At 36.0% G+C, this 16,820-nt stretch overlaps 1 protein-coding gene across 1 annotated transcript; it reads left to right on the top strand.

The window, feature by feature from the left end:
- The first annotated feature begins 1,030 nt into the window (after window positions 1-1,030).
- On the top strand, window positions 1,031-16,457 carry pck2 (phosphoenolpyruvate carboxykinase 2 (mitochondrial)). The gene is made up of 10 exons (XM_022666914.2): window positions 1,031-1,603; window positions 6,787-7,002; window positions 7,641-7,825; window positions 8,990-9,196; window positions 10,268-10,455; window positions 10,955-11,117; window positions 12,736-12,951; window positions 14,650-14,787; window positions 14,920-15,015; window positions 15,769-16,457. The coding sequence occupies exons 1-10, from the start codon at window positions 1,572-1,574 to the stop codon at window positions 16,236-16,238; spliced, it is 1,911 nt and encodes a 636-aa protein (XP_022522635.1). The 5' UTR covers window positions 1,031-1,571; the 3' UTR covers window positions 16,239-16,457.
- The last annotated feature ends 363 nt before the right edge of the window (window positions 16,458-16,820 follow it).

The raw sequence follows: 16,820 nt of genomic DNA, 5'->3' as shown, positions 1-16,820 counted from the left end.
AGGCTAAATGATTAAATTAATTATTATTAAAAAGAGCTTATTCAGTACTTTTTTACCATCAGGGGTTGTACCCTCGGCTGTAAAAATTTGCTGTAAAAAACTTTACTTTGGTGAAACTAAATCTACCTGTATAGTACCTTTTTGCTGACTGTATGGGAAAGCCCCATACAGGTGTGCTTGAATGTGTGAGATATTGATATAAATAAAAAATTACATTTTTAATTTGAATAAGTGTTTTAATACTGGTACAATAATACAGACCACAACATCAATAAATGAGAAAGTAAAAAAATAAAAATACATTACAACAGGTTACAATGCTACTCAAAAAAGGGGGCGGGGCTCTGGAGCTTACGCAAGAATTGAGAATCATTGATTAACTTTTGTAAAACGTGCCAAAAGATTTCAACAGGTTATCTGAGCCAAGCAGTTTAATCTGTTTGGATATATATATATATATATATATATATATATATATATATATATATATATATATATATATATATATATATATATATATATATTATTTTAGCTACTTATTTGCTTAATCTTGTTTGTAAGTCTGTAAGCCTGTATGATTTTCTCTGTGTGTGTTTTTACACACAGTGAATTGTGTTGTATTTTGTGTTGTACAGCTCTTAGAATGATGAGCTTTTTTATATGGTTTTCTTTGTTTTTCCCCTCTTCTGTATTCTTCTATTTATTTGTTTTAATCCTTTTCCTTTAATTGCGCCTTTTTGGACGTACGTTTTTTATGTTCTTTGTATGATAATATAAAAATATATATAATATAAATCAGTGTATAGTACACGGATACAGGAACAGGATGCAGGAAAAGCCTGAGAGAGTTGCGTCAGCCGGTGTGTGTTTGGGGATTGCTGATGGTGCTGTTGTTGCTGCTGCTGCTGTTTTTGTTGTAGTTGTGCAGCTGAGTGTGTATAGAGGTGTGTGTACAGAGGTGTGTATAGGTGTCCATAGGTGTGCTGCCACCAGAAAATAATGAAGGTGTTGCTGCTGCTGCTGAGAAGAAAAGTGTTTAACGTTAACTTCTCTCACGTTTTGGGCTTTTTAGTTTAGTAGAGTTTTAAACACTGAATTTCCATCATTGCTGCTGATTGATGAAGAGCTGACGTGGCAGATCTCCAGCCTATAGATCGCAGAACTATTGATTGCTGATCAAACAAACACATAAAAAAATAAAAGAATTCGGAGTTCTGCAGCCGCTGCGCGTGATTGGAAGAAGAGGAGCGACGTGCGGAACTTGTGCTAGAAGCGCGAGAGGCGTGAACGGTTTAAGATAAGTTACACGTGTGCAAGTGCAAGGGTCTCTCCCCCATCCTATAACCTCCTCATCACTATCCCAGTTCACTTATTTTATAGCTGCTCACTTTTAAGAGCTGCTGCTGGTGGTACTGGTGGTGCTGGCGGTGGTTGTTGGGGAGGAGTGGAACTTTCAGAACTCCTAAGTTCTCTCCTTTTTGTTTTTTGGTGCACTTTATTATTATTTTTTATTTTTATTTTTATTATATTAGCCGGGGCTCGTGCTCTTGTTTTCCCCCTCTTCAGTGAAGATGTCGTGTCTGCTGCTGAGAGCGCTGAGAAGGTGAGTTAAGCGTCTTTAATTCACTTCCTAAATAATAAAAACAGCGTTTTACAGCGTTTCTATGAAGTTTGGCACGTCGCCATTAGGAAGAGGACACGGTGTGCTACATTAAGTTATAATGTTTACCATAATGAAGCGCGTGAGGCGCGTGCAGACACAAAAATAGCTTTTTTTGCTAAGCTAAGCTACTTTTTATCATATAGCTTAAAGACGTGCATTTCCACACATTTCCACTCATTTCCACACCCCTCACAACAAGACAGAACCAATCAAATACCGAATACCAAAAACATCAGATCCACTCAACTTCACTGAACTTTTAACATCTACTGATGATAAAACTATAAGTTTGAGCTAAATTTAAGTTTTTATTAAAAACTAAAGACTAAAGTACGACTGACAAGAGTTTTAGTTAATGAGCTAATTAGCTAATATGCTATATCCTCCTCTAGATGGAGGATTTTTGACAGCTTCCTTAGTTAACTCTTAGATAGAGATTAAGCCTATTCGTGAACTATGAATGGAAAATCCCCATTCAAAAAATAAATAAGTAAATGTTGTGTAGTTGATGTAACGTTGGTTCAACGTCAGAATTTCAACACTAACCAATATGCAGCAAATCAATACAGTTAGGCAATGATAGATATAGGTTGTTTAAAAGTTGTTATTCCATCATTAACATAATATGCCAAAAGTAATGCAACCCAAAAGTAACATTAGTTCAATGTTATTTGCAATCAGGAGTTGCTGTATTCTTTCCTAAAACTTATAATATTACGTAGATGTTGGATTTTTGACAGCTTCTGTATCTCTCAGACAAAGATTAAGCCTATTCATGAACTATAGTTCAATAATTTCCCTTTGAATGGAAAATCTCTATTCAAAAATAAAAATAAATGCTGTGTAGTAGATGTAACGTTAATTCAATTTCAGAATTTCACTAACTAATACAACCAATTCATACAATTAGGCAATGTTAAATAATGTCATTTAAAAGATGTCTTTGCAATCAGGGGTTGCACCCTTGAAATGCTGTTTATTATTAATTCTTTATTAAGACTTATAGTCTTATGTAGATGTCGAATTTTTGACAGCTTCTGTTAGTCCAAGACTAGGTTTAATCCCAGTTTAATCCCAAACTGACTCTTACTGTATTAAACACTGAAAAAAAAAACTGCAGAACTGTTGCTGTACGTTTAGTTAAGGGACATATTTCCTTTGGAGTCGTTTTCCCAACATTCAAGGGACACAGTTGGACCTGAAGGACCATGTTGTACTTTAGAGGGTACATTATTTGCACTGTTTGTGCTTTAATGAACCAGAGTGTACCTGAACAGTACCTGTTCTTCTGAGAGTAAAGTATCATCTCCCATCATCTCCTTGATGTTTTCTTAATGCTTGCTTTTAAAAATACAATCTATCACTTTTTATCCGTAGTATAGAACTTTTATGATCCACTTTATTTCACTCTTAGGTCACTCGACAGCTATCCAAAGTCTTAGTAATGAGAAGGCAAGAAACAAGACAAAATTAAACATTTTTTTTTAAGTTAAATTTTAAGTATTTTTGGCTGCATACAGAGGAAATAAATCTCCAATCTCCAGTTTAAAACTAACCTTATTGTGCTCTTGCATAAAGAAGTGGGTTTACAAGAACTCCATGTTCAGATTAGTTGAGAAATTATTAACCAATTTGTTGACAACTGTTGCTGGTAGCAGATTGATTGATTATTTTCAGAGAATTTGTGTTTGCTAACATTTAAAAACTATTTAATTATACTATTTTGATTGGTTTGGATGATTAAGATCAAATAAGAGAAGCAGCGATTTCATACCTGAATTCTCCATTAAAATAATGCTGTTTTCTGTCTGTAATGCAAAGAAAAGAAGACTCTTTATATATTCTACTATAAGGTCTATATAGCAAATAAATAAAATTACCTACATTTAATAATATTTAATAATTTATTTTTATTTCCACTGGATTGGAAACCAGTGTGTGAAAATTTTATATTGACCATTTTATTTTTTAATAAATCATCCCTAAACCATAAAAAAACATCAAAAATCATGTTTAACTAGTAAAATTCAGCTGTTACTTTGCCTCACTGGCACCTACTGTTTTATATGTTTATAAACTCGTTTATTGTTTATAAACTTGTTTCATGGTCTATTCGGATGCACAATAGCTCTCAAATAGTGTTTTAGTGCAAAAAAAACAGTGGTCCTGCAGGCTAAAGCCCTGCCACTATGATCAGGAGATCCCTGGTTTGAGTCCCGGTCATGCAGCTTGCCATCAGCTACCAGGGCCCTAAGTAAGCACAGTTGATCTCGCTCTCTCTGGGTGGGTACAGTACAGTAGATGGCGCTCTCTCTTTCCCCTGATCACTCCTATGGTGATGTGGATCAGCACAAGGCTGCGTCTGTGAGCTGATGTATCAGAACCGATAAGAGTCGCTGCGCTTTCCTCCGAGCGTTAGCGCTGCGATGCTACTCGGCAATGCTGCAATGCATCAGGCTGCATTGGCTATTTAAAAATTTAAGTTAAAGTTGTTATTATTGTTGTTGCAAACTAGTATTAATTTTAGTAGTTTTTGTCTCTAAATATCTTGCAGAGCCACAAGGTAATAAAGTCTTAAATATGATTAAGTCTTATTGGAGGCACTATGGAATCCTGGCAAAGTCCTTTCATGTAGATTTTGTAGGGATTGCATATGATGCATGCATGCCCTCATGTACTTCTGACTGATCTTAGGCAACGATTAAACCGAGGGGAGTGGGTGTAGGGGGAGTAAATGTGTGTAAGCTTGTCTGATTGGCTCATTCTTGAGGAGGAGTGTGTTTGGCTTCTAAGGACAGAGGGAAAAAAAGCAAAGCTCAGCAGCTATTGATGATAGTAAATGAATAAGAGAGAGAGAGAGAGAGAGAGAGAGAAAGAAAGAAAACAATCAGTGTTCTGAGATACTGAGAGCTTATCTCTGTTCTCTGCTCCCAGTTTATTAGTAAGAACTCCTCTGCATTCAGGTTTACAGCTCTGTAAACTCATTCTATAAAAACTAATCCTATATACAGCTCTGCTATTTATAGGTTTATGTTTGAGTAAAATGAACATTGTTGTTTTATTCTTTAAACTACAGACAACATTTCTTCCAAATTACAAATAAAAATATTCTCATTTAGAGCATTTATTTACAGAAAATGAGAAATGACTGAAATAACAAAAAAGATGCAGAACTTTCAGACCTCAAATAATACAAAGAAAAAAACAAGAAGTTCATATTCATTATAATCAAGTTTTAAGAGTTCAGAAATCAATATTTGGTGGAATAACCCTGTTTTTTAGTCACAGTTTGTTTTCATGCATCTTGGCATCATGTTCTCCTCCACCAGTCTTACACACTGCTTTTGGATAACTTTATGCTGCTTTACTCCTGGTACAAAACTTCAAGCAGTTCAGTTTGGTGGTTTGATGGTTTGTGATCATCCATCTTCCTCTTGATTATATTCCAGAGGTTTTCAATTTGGTAAAAATAAAAGAAACCCCACATTTTTAAGTGCTCTCTTTTAAGTGCTTAACTTCTACTACAGTTAAATATGTTAAAGCATGATAAAGGAAGGCTGGTACTACAATTTGACCTATGTAATAATTTTAGAGAGGGAATGAAAAACACGTCATTCAGTCTTTTGTGTTTGTTTTTGCTTTTCACTATAACTGGAATGACCGGAAGAGAGCAGACAAAGCTGTTGAGCAACAAAAGTCAAAACATGTTTTTTAAAAGTCCTCATATATCTGTACTTTACAAAACGATTAGTTTATTAATTCAAATTTATTCTAAATTTAAAATTCTCTTCACGAACACTAATTTCAGATAGTGAGCATCAAATTTAAAAGTTTGAAAGTTAAAATACCCATTAACATGAACATGAATCTCATCCCAACATTGAGCTTTAAGTCGTTTTTGTTTTTGAACTGTGCTGTTATGGGGAAGGATGGTTATAAAAACGTATATTTTGTACGGGCTCATAAACATTGATTGATTTATTGGTGCTCAAAGATTAAAATGGATTTTATCAATTTACCAAACCCTAACCCTAACCCTTAATTTCCTGTTAGTGGTCATTATTGAGCACAGCTGGTAGGTTGTCTGGGTCCACATACAGTAAATATATATATATGAGTTTGTTTAACACTTATTAAATTGAGCAACATAGATAGATAGGTTCTGTATAATTTGTGTAATCTGTTTGTTGCTTTATAAAAACACAATCTGTCCAAGAAAACAGCAATCCCTACTCAGATCTATACTTTTATGTATATAATGTCTATTTATCCTTGTTATATATTCTTCATATTGTTTATATTTTGGTCTTATTTTATTTTTCTCAAACTAATTGCTCTTTGGGTGGAACAGGACAGTGAGATTACAATTACCTAGATAGATACTTGCTGACTTACTTACTGACTTACCTACTTACTGACTTAATTACTGAACGACTGACTTGCTGATTTATTTACTAACTTACCAACTTACTTACTAAAGTACTGACTAACTTACTGACTTACTTACTAAAGTACTGACTAACTTACTGACTTACTTACTAAAGTATTAACTAACTTACTGACTTACTTACTAAAGTATTAACTAACTTACTGACTTACTTACTAAAGTATTAACTAACTTACTGACTTACTTAATGGCATACTGACTTACTGACTTACTGACTTGCAAAAGTACTGACTTACTTAATGGCTTACTGACTTATTTACTGACTTAATGGCGTACTGACTTACTGACTTACTAAAGTACTGACTTACTTACTGACTTACTTACTGGTGTACTGACTTACTTACTAAAGTACTGATGTACTTACTGACATACTGACTTACTCACTGACTTAGTTACTTTATTGATTCCAGAGAGGATTGTTGTTAAGAAATTCTTGAAATTTAAATTATTAAATATGTTTCATTTAGTTTATTTTTGACATTTTTGGTTCATCCTACATATTTTGAGTTTTTTTAAAGCTCAAGTCTTGTATTGTAGTGATTAGTATATAATATTTTTTTCTAGTAATTCGATATGACGATATGATGTCTGTTTAATCAGAACCGCAGTGTTATTGATTTCTCTGTTATGTGAGCAGGAGGAGATAATTCTAACTGTGGATGTTTTGTGTTTTTAGGCGGGAAGGATTCAGCACGGCTGCAGTTGGGGTTCGATCCCTGGCCTCTATTCCCAGTCTCCCTCACGGTGTGTCTGAATTCGTCTCTGAAGCCGCGGCAGAATGTAAACCTGCTAAAGTGCACGTGGTGACCGGCACACCTGAGGAGACGGCAGAACTTTTGGCTGGAATGGAAAAAGATGGCATGGTGAAGAAACTGACGAAATATCAGAACTGGTAAGTGAAGAAGTGAGTGCTTATACTAGATTTTAGTGCATTAAAGTCCAGTTTGCTTTCACATGACGTCAGGATGTAGTATGATGTAGAAGTTCTTTAGATCGCTCAGTTACTAAACTGCAGTGTGAAACCGAAACTAACCGGATTAAACACACAAACTGTTTGAGTAAAATGAACATTGTGCTTTTATTTATTCCATAAACATATAACAATATTTCTCCCAAATTCCAAATAAAAATATCATCATTTAAAGCATTTATTTGCAGAGAATGTGTTCATTTTCATTTAGAATCAACAATACTAATGTTTTAACTCCGAGTTCAAAACAATATTTGGTGGAATATTTACAGCTGTCATGTGTCTTGGCATGCTCTCTTCCACCAGTCTTGCACACTGCTTTTGGTTTCCCTTTGGTTTGGACTTAAGCTTGGTTTTACATTTACATTGTGCTAAATTTGCTTTATGTTTAATGGATGATAAGAATGGTCTGTAATCAGCACAGTGTTTGCTGTCCACATCCGAGTGCTGGCCGGTGATAAATATTGTATTTGTAGTGTTTGTGAGATTGTGATTGGTGGTTTTAATTGTTTAATCATTATATTAATGATAAGTACTTGTGTTTTATGTGTTGTGTGCAGCTGGTTGGCGCGCACTGACCCTAAAGATGTGGCTCGAGTGGAGAGTAAGACGGTGATCGTGACCAAACAGCAGAGAGACACTATTCCCATTCCAGAGAACAACGTAAAGAGTCAGCTCGGCAACTGGATGAGCGAGAGCGAATTCCAGACAGCGAGAGAGGATCGCTTTCCTTCCTGCATGACAGGTTTGTTCGGCGTCACGGTTTAACCCCTTCAGGTATTCGGCTCAACCTGAACAAACTGCAGTTAAAAGAGCTGAAAGGTTACTGTACAACCTGTTTCTGGAGTTAATAAAGTCAGGAATGTTTTAGTTACACTTTAAAGTGGGACTTTACATTCTATAATTTCAGCATTATCATCAATATATCATATACAGCTCTGGAAAACATTGTTGTTTCATTCTATAAACTACAGACAACATTTCTACCAAATTCCAAATAAAAATATTCTCATTTAGAGCATTTATTTATTTTTTATAACAAAAAAGATGCAGAGCTTTCAGACCTCAAATAATGCAAAGAAAACAACAAGTTCATATTCATAAAGTTTTAAGAGTTCAGAAATAATCAATATTTGGTGGAATAACCCTGGTTTTGTTTTTAATCACAGTTTTTATTTCATGCATCTTGGCATCATGTTCTCCTCCACCAGTCTTACACACTGCTTTTGGATAACTTTATGCTGCTTTACTCCTGGTGTAAAAATTCAAGCAGTTCAGTTTGGTGGTTTGATGGTTTGTGATCATCCATCTTCCTCTTGATTATATTCCAGAGGTTTTTAATTTGGTATATGGTAGATCTCTTGTTATATAGATACTATAGGTAGAAATATTAATCTATCTTAAGTTTTTATCAGGGAAAAGTCAGGAATAACCGAGATAACTGAGATATTGCCTCTGGTGTCGTTTGTTCATTAGTTCATTTACTGTGCTGAGTAAGCTGTGGTGATGTTCCCAGTGCTTCTGACATATTCCAGGAAGCTTGGTGCATTAATAATTAATTTTGCTGTAATTTATGCAGCTAATGTTAAAGCAGAAAGTCACGAGAGCCTGAAGGGTACGCTGTGATTTACAGTGATTTTTATCACTGGTCATTTTTTTTTTATATATAATGCACAGCTGATTTAATCTGATATAAGGTATCAGAATTTTAATCTAGGTTTCTTTACAGAGTACTCTCTTTTTAATCCAATTATTTTATTTATTTGTATTTATTTATGTATTTATTTGCACAAATAGAATGTAACATCAAGTAAACAATCTCAATTTATTTGTTCAATCGTTTACAGCAGTAAAAAATGCATTTAAACTGCATTTTACCTTTTGTTTTTCTTTCTTTCTTTTTCTATAGGTCGGACGATGTACGTTATTCCTTTCAGCATGGGTCCAGTTAACTCCTCGTTGGCGAAGTACGGCGTTCAGGTGACGGATTCTCCGTATGTGGTCGCCAGCATGGGAATAATGACGCGTATGGGCACACCGGTCATGGATAAACTCGCCCAGGGGGTGGAGTTTGTGCGATGCCAACACTCAGTGGGTAGACCTCTGCCACTTAAAGGTACTAAAATCCTATTTTAGTAATGCCAGTCTTGTGTAATCTGCAACACATTAGCAACCACTTGGCAACACCATAGCAACCATCATGGATACCATAGCAACACCTTTGCAACTGCTTATCAAACACTTAGCAACATCATAGCAACCACTGCGGAACACCCCAGCAACCACCCATGAATTAGCTTTGCATTGCATTTCAGTCACACTCATAGTTACAGAGAAGTCAGTTCTTATATGTCTTGAGTTTTCTTTCTTTTCATTTATTTAGTCAGCAGTTCTTTACTGAGACAGAATGAGAGTATACTTTATTAATGGAAAAATACAAGAGATTAGTGTACAATTTCATTTTTTTTATTGAAATTAATACAGTCTGTGTTCATAAGTGGGTATCTATATATTTTTGATCCTGTTATAATTTTTTGTTTCGTCACTTTGCATATCTACCCGAGGCAGATTATAACAACCAAATAAATAACGTTTATTTTGTCTTAACCAGGGCGAGTCAAAAGTCAAAGGACACCCTTTTATTCCTTTTTTTTGCTTATCTAGTATACTATATTTAATAATATAGTACATTATTAAATTCAAGACATGTTTGTTCATTGACTAAATTTATAGACATTGGTAAAATCTAGTGAATGTTTCTGAATTGGTGGAAAAAATATTACAGTAGCAGGTTTAGTTTAGTTTTTAGTTTAGTTTTAGTTTTTTTTCTGTAATTGTGCCGTGCTAGTAATCACTGTGTACGTGTGAGTTTGTGTGTTCACTGAACAGACGGGTGGGTTAAAGGCACAGGTCAAATTCCATCTGTGAGCAACGTCAATATAGTGAATGTAGACCGTCTGGTTCTCTTGTGCGTGCATTCACAGAAAATTAACAGTTTTAAAGTTTTAAAGCCAGTATTAACATGTCTGTCAAATGTCTGGTTAGTCTGCCTTTCTGATGAAGAACTAAATAAGGGGGAGTAATGGAATTCCACATTTAAGCTCAGGCTGTTATTGAATCATATTTTTATAATCATACTAAACAATATAATATAATATACTATAATATACTTCTCCTGATGTTTCAGCTCCGTTGGTGAACCAGTGGCCGTGTAATCCAGAGAAGGTGTTGATCGCTCATCTCCCAGACAGCAGGAAGATCATGTCGTTTGGAAGCGGCTATGGTGGAAATTCTCTGCTTGGGAAGAAGTGTTTCGCTCTTCGGATCGCCTCAAGAATCGCCAAGGACGAGGGCTGGCTGGCTGAACACATGCTGGTGAGAGTCATTGAACAGTGTTTGTTTTTTTATTAGAAAGCGATGATCAACTATAAGTAATATGTTATGTTTTATTGATGGATATCTAGTAATCAATCTTGTTATATATTGATATTTTGTGATGTGATACTCTATAGTTCCTCAAAAAACGGTACTAATTTTTAATTGTTAGTTGACTTGAAAAGATTGTTGGGACACAACAGTAGTTCATTTTGTGTTGTGTTTAAACCGTGACCACTAGATGGCAGTGTTGTACACTATAGTTAGATCCTGTTTTTCTGATTGGATAAAAAAATTTATACTTTAGACAGATTACTACTAAACTGTATTGGTATAAATACTAAAAAGTATTGGTATACGTATCATATCACATTCTTGCCAATATGCAATATACAGCCATATTAATCTGAAATTATTAATTTAATTAAGTATTTACTTATGTGCACATAAGTAGGCCTAGTAACTAAACTATTTTGCATTAATTTTCTCTGTTTTTCAGATTTTGGGAATCACAAATCCTCAGGGTGTGAAACGGTACATTGCAGCAGCGTTCCCGAGCGCCTGTGGAAAAACTAACCTGGCCATGATGAAGCCGGCTCTTCCAGGCTGGAAGGTGGAGTGTGTTGGAGATGATATCGCCTGGATGAAGTTTGACAGTCAGGGTGAGAAAAATGACCAAAAGAATCTGGCAGTATCCACCCATTTAGCCACACTCACTTCCAGTAATTATAATTATTTCCTGTTTCTGCTGGAATTTCCACTCATTTCATGTAAAATGTATTATGGTTGTATCATATTTAAAGTGATTGTGGTCTCATAATTAGCTAGCTATTATAACTCAACGTTTTAAAAGACAATATAGCATCAGTTATCACCACACCAGAGTGGTGTGGGGCACCATATAACATTTCATATATATACTATCATCCAGAGATCAGGAGCTGCGTCTGTGGTTGAAGGTGCTAAATTTGCAACTTCCACCCAAACAAGGGAACAATACTTCTGTTATAAAGCTCTATTAAAGAAAAAAGTTCTAATAGAACATGAACCAGCCAATGAATAAGTTTACAAGCCAATGAAACAGTTGCTTAGCCCCGCCCACTTCACTGGAAAAAAACTTGCAGAACTCTAAAGCCAACAAATAAGAGCAAAGATAAAATTAGCAAAAATTAGCTCTTTTTTAGTGATTTTAGACACTTTAATTATGTTTATTTTACTGTGTAGGAGTGGTTTGTGACATAAAAGGTCAATATCAAATATAAAATAAAAATGTTAAACACAGGCTTCCAATATAATGGACATGAATAGAAAAACAGTTAAATATTTTAGTTAATTGGATTTAACTAGACTTTATATTAGAGTATAATATTCTTCTTTTGTATGCATTACAGGCAGAAAGCAGCATTTTTATATTTTTCCGTCACTAAAATATATCTCTGGGTCTGAAAGGGATAAATTGAGCCTGTTCAACCATAGACGCAGCTCCTTTTCTTTAAAAGTGCTTTAAATACTGATCTGTTTGTGTCGTGTTTATAATGTTTGTGTTCGTAACGTCAAATTCTCTTCTGTCTATTATTGAGGCTGTATCTATTACTACACTGAAGTTCTGAACACGAGTCATTTAATATAAAATAACTTTAATTAAGTTGATTTTCAGCACCTAAATACAACCCTACATTTGTTCAGATATCTTCTCTGCTGTTATTGGTCCACACGTTACACGGTTGTCAGTGTAATTATTTAGTGGACGTCTGGCAGTGCTGACTTCAAATCACGATGTGGACAGAAATGGCAGAAAAGTCATGAGACAGTAATTAGCATCATGTCCCGTGATGTGCCGTGTCTCGTGGATGTTAAAAGGGAAAAGTGCAGTGGCGTGTGGGATGTGTGTTAAGATTAATGCATTGAATGTAAATGTAGTAATAATAATAATAATAATAATAATAATAATACATTTTATTTATATAGCACAAAGTAAAAGTTAAAGTTGTAACAACAATAATAAAGGGTACAATCATTAAATAAACATAAAAATAAGAATAAAGGTGGCCTTACCAGTGATAATTACACTACAAAAAACCCCACAAATATATAGTTTCTAGAAGTTTCACCATTACATTACCACCCACAGTGATTTCTTTGTCCACTGTTGGTGTTCATGCTTTCTGTGATATTTGCCTGGTTAAAAAGCATGCTACTGTTGATTTTAAAGAATGTTAAATGCTTCATATTCAATGTACACTTTGCTGTTTTGTATTTACCACCTGTGTTTATCTCCAGGTAAACTCAGAGCCATTAACCCAGAGAATGGGTTCTTTGGCGTGGCTCCTGGCACCTCCGGGAAGACCAACCCTTACGCCATGGACACCATTTCTAAAAACACGGTTTTCACGAATGTGGGCGAGACGAGTGATGGTGGGATCTGGTGGGAGGGTCTTGATCCTCCTTCATCTAACATTGGTCTCACAGACTGGCACGGAAAGACCTGGAAGTTTGGTAAGATCTGCTTGTGAGGCTGTTGTCGAAATTGGAGTTTAAAATTGAATATTTAAATATCGAATATATTTACAGACTTCAGTTTAAGACAGATTATTTTCATATATATCCTCCATCCATTGGCAGCTAAAGTTGAGTTGGGGTTGAGTTGAGAAGATGGGTTTGAGTTGGGTGAAAGTATGAGATGAGTTGGGGTTGAGTTAGGTGGGTATGAGTTGAGAAGTTGGTATGAATTGGTGATTAGTTAGGTATGAGTTGGGGGGAATGTGGTGGGTATGAGTTGGGGTTAAGTTTAGGAGTTGGGGTAAGTTGGGTATTAGTTGGAAATGAAGTGGGGATGAGTTGGGGTGGAGTTGAGGAGTTTGGGATTAGTTGGGTATGAGTTGGGGGTGCGTTAGGTACGTATGAGTTGGGGTTAAGTTTAGGAGTTGGGGATGAGTTTGGGATGGGTTGTGGTGGAGTTGAGAAATTAGGGCTGAGTTGGGGTTTAACTGATAAGTTGGAAATGAGGTGGGTTTGAATTGAGTTGGGGATGAGTTGGAGGTAAGGTGTGGATGAGTTATGGAGTTGGAGATGAGGTGGGGATGAGTTGAGGATCAGTTGGAATCAGTTGTGGATGAGTTATAGAAGTGGAGGCGAGTTGGGGACGGGTTGGGGACGAGCTGTAGATGAGCTGTAGATGAGTTGTGGAGGTGATCATCCAACATTCTTACCTCTTTAACACTCTTGTCAGTGAATACAATCAAATCCTCAAATAAACAGTTACTCCAACAAAAGCAGGATGCACTTCTTTTTTTTGGTAATGAATAAATAAAAATTGTGTGGTAAAATCAAATCTATAATTTGATCACATTCTTATATGTGAAGAATGCTCTGGCGGTCTCAAACCCCAAAAGTCCTGGAGGACCTCTCAAAACAACTGTGGTCAATGAGAAGAATTCCTTTACTGGTAAACAAAATTCTTTTCACAACAAACTGCCAAACAGAAAACACCTACCAGACGATGGACGCATCCGTGTGTAAAAGAGTTTATAGAGTAATCACTGACTTTTATAGCATAATATAAACCACACTGTACCACAAATAGCAAGACCAAACAAATATAACATCTCAAAATGCTTTTACAATAGGTGGCAATATAGACTGGCAGAATTTTGATTATATATTTATATTACTGCAGCCATTTATTTAAAAATTTATTAAAATCATGATTATTTATTTCTAAATACTGGTATTTCACTGTATAATGAGAGGGAGAGGGAGAAAAATTAAGTGTGGGTGAATGTTTAGAAGTAGAGCCAGACTTTAGAGCACTATGACATGTTTTCAATGCTGTTTGCACTCTTTTAGACCTTTCAATACTCAGAATTTGGTATCAAATTTCGATTCCCAGCCCTATTTCTGTGTGCAACTATTTTTTAAACTATTTCTTGAAGATGATGTACATCCTGCCTGCACAGGATGGTTGAGTAAAATGAACATTGTTGTTTTATTCTATAAACTACTGACATTTCTCCCAAATTCCAAATAAAAATATTCTCATTTAGAGCGTTTATTTATTCAGTTCAGAAATAATTAATAATTGGTGGAATAATCCTGGTTTTTAATCACAGTTTTTTCATGCATCTTGGTATCATGTTCTCCTCCACCAGTCTTACACACTGCTTTTGGATAACTTTATGCTGCTTTACTCCTCAGGTGCTTCAACACCGTGCGCTCATCCTAACTCCAGGTTCTGCGCTCCGGCGGCACAGTGTCCCATTATAGATCCTCTGTGGGAGAGTGAAGAGGGCGTGCCGATCGATGCCATCATTTTTGGTGGCCGAAGACCAGAAGGTAAACTGATAAACTGATAAAATTCTGTTCCATTACTTTTTTATACAATTATTTATTTTTAACCCTGAATTTGGTACATTTAGTAAGATGTGAAACTTTTTTAAAACCATCATCCTGCTGCTTTTTCCTCAGGAGTGCCGCTGGTGTATGAAAGCTTTAACTGGCGCCATGGAGTGTTCGTTGGTGCTGCCATGAGGTCTGAATCTACAGCAGCAGCAGAACATAAAGGTACTTCGCACTTTAGAGAACATAAGAAGTTAGTTAGAGTCAGCTGGTTCGAATCCTGGCCATGCAGCTTGCCATCATCTGCCGGAGCCCTGAGAGAGTACAATTGTCCTTGTTGTTTCTCTCTGGGTGGGTACAGTACAGTAGATGGCGCTCTCTCTTTCTCCTCATCACTCCTAGAGTGATGTGGATCAGCACAAGGCTGCGTCTGTGAGCTGATGTATCAGAACCGAGTCTCTGCACTTTCCTCCGAGCTTTAGCGCTGTGATGCTACTCAGCAATGCTACAGCATCAGCAGACATCATGCATGTCTCCTGTGATGGGAGATATACAAATGAATAGATGAATGAATTGGCTTAGCTAAATTGGGAGAAAAATGGGAGAAATTTAGAAATTAAATTTTAGTAAAAAAAATACAACTGCAAACTAATAATTTCAATAGGTTCTATTTGTTTTACAAATGTTTAACAACAGAAAAGGGGTAGGGAAGAGGGAGCAGACAATAGCATACTATAAATTTAACACAGACAATATACATTTTCGAGATATACAATACAAGTATTACTAAAGAACCATCAGATAAGAGCATATAAATCAAATTAACTCATCAAGAAGCTACAAAATCCTAAATAGATTCATATAATTAATTTCTCACAGTTACTGATTGTTAAAAATGTAGCTTTTTTCAAATTTTAGCTGTTACATATGATCCATCCTGACTATTTTTTGAAAACTTTTTTCTATTCTGCCACACAGGTAAAGTGGTGATGCACGACCCCTTTGCTATGAGGCCTTTCTTCGGCTACAACTTTGGCGACTACCTTGCCCACTGGCTGAGCATGGAGACGAGAAAAGGCCCGACTCAGCTCCCAAAGATCTTCCACGTCAACTGGTTCAGGAAAGATCCCAAATCGAATTCGTTCCTGTGGCCTGGGTTCGGAGAGAACGCTCGAGTCCTGGAGTGGATCTTCGGCAGATGTGGCCGAACCAGAGAAGAAGAAGCTGCTAAGAAGAGCATCATCGGCTGGCTGCCTGAAGAGGGCGCTATCAACACCGAGGGCCTGGGAGCGAAAGTAGATATGGGGGCGCTGTTCGACCTTCCTAAACATTTCTGGCAGAAAGAAGTTCAAGAGCTGCAGGCCTACTTTACGCAGCAGGTGGGGGCGGACCTACCTGAACAGGTGGCGGGAGAGCTCCGAGCCCTGGAGGAGAGAGTGAGGAAATGAAAAAAGAGATATAAGCTAGTGATTTAAAGTATATTACTTTAATTTATAGCGAGGGTCGAGTGAAAGAGAAGAGTAATTCTCCACTAACACTAAAGAATGACTAGTCACATGAAGTAATGCATGAGATAATGCATGAATTTTGCTGACTGAATGCAGGAAATTGCTGTGAATGGTGTTTTTTAAAAGCTGAACTGACTAAATAAACCTCTTTGTCGCGTCTTTTGTTGGTCAAGTCCACAAGTTGTTAAAATATACAGCTCTGGAAAAAAAATGAAGAGAGCACTTCAGTTTCTGAATCAGTTTCTCTGATTTTGCTATTTATAGGTTTATGTTTGAATAAAATGAACATTGTTGTTTTATTCTATAAACTACAGACAACATTTCTCCCAAATTCCAAATAAAAATATTCTCATTTAGAGCATTTATAAATAATGCACAGAAAACAAGTTCATATTCATAAAGTTTTAAGAGTTCAGAAATCAATATTTGGTGGAATAATCACTATTTTTTCATGCATCTTGGCATCATGTTCTCCTCCACCAGTCTTACACACTGCTTTTGGATAACTTTATGCTGCTTTAC

The sequence above is a fragment of the Astyanax mexicanus genome, chromosome 6 (assembly GCF_023375975.1).
Source record: "Astyanax mexicanus isolate ESR-SI-001 chromosome 6, AstMex3_surface, whole genome shotgun sequence".
Taxonomy (NCBI): domain Eukaryota; kingdom Metazoa; phylum Chordata; class Actinopteri; order Characiformes; family Acestrorhamphidae; genus Astyanax; species Astyanax mexicanus.
Note: the sequence above shows the minus strand (reverse complement) of the source record. Positions and strands in the feature narration are given on the sequence as shown.

Bases quoted from the DNA above. Each gene is read 5' to 3' on its own strand.
- pck2 (XM_022666914.2), top strand. From the start codon at position 1,572: ATGTCGTGTCTGCTGCTGAGAGCGCTGAGAAG. The intron at 7,826-8,989 runs GTTTGTTCGGCG...CTTTTTCTATAG, and splicing joins CTTTCCTTCCTGCATGACAG to GTCGGACGATGTACGTTATT. The intron at 9,197-10,267 runs GTACTAAAATCC...CTGATGTTTCAG, and splicing joins TAGACCTCTGCCACTTAAAG to CTCCGTTGGTGAACCAGTGG.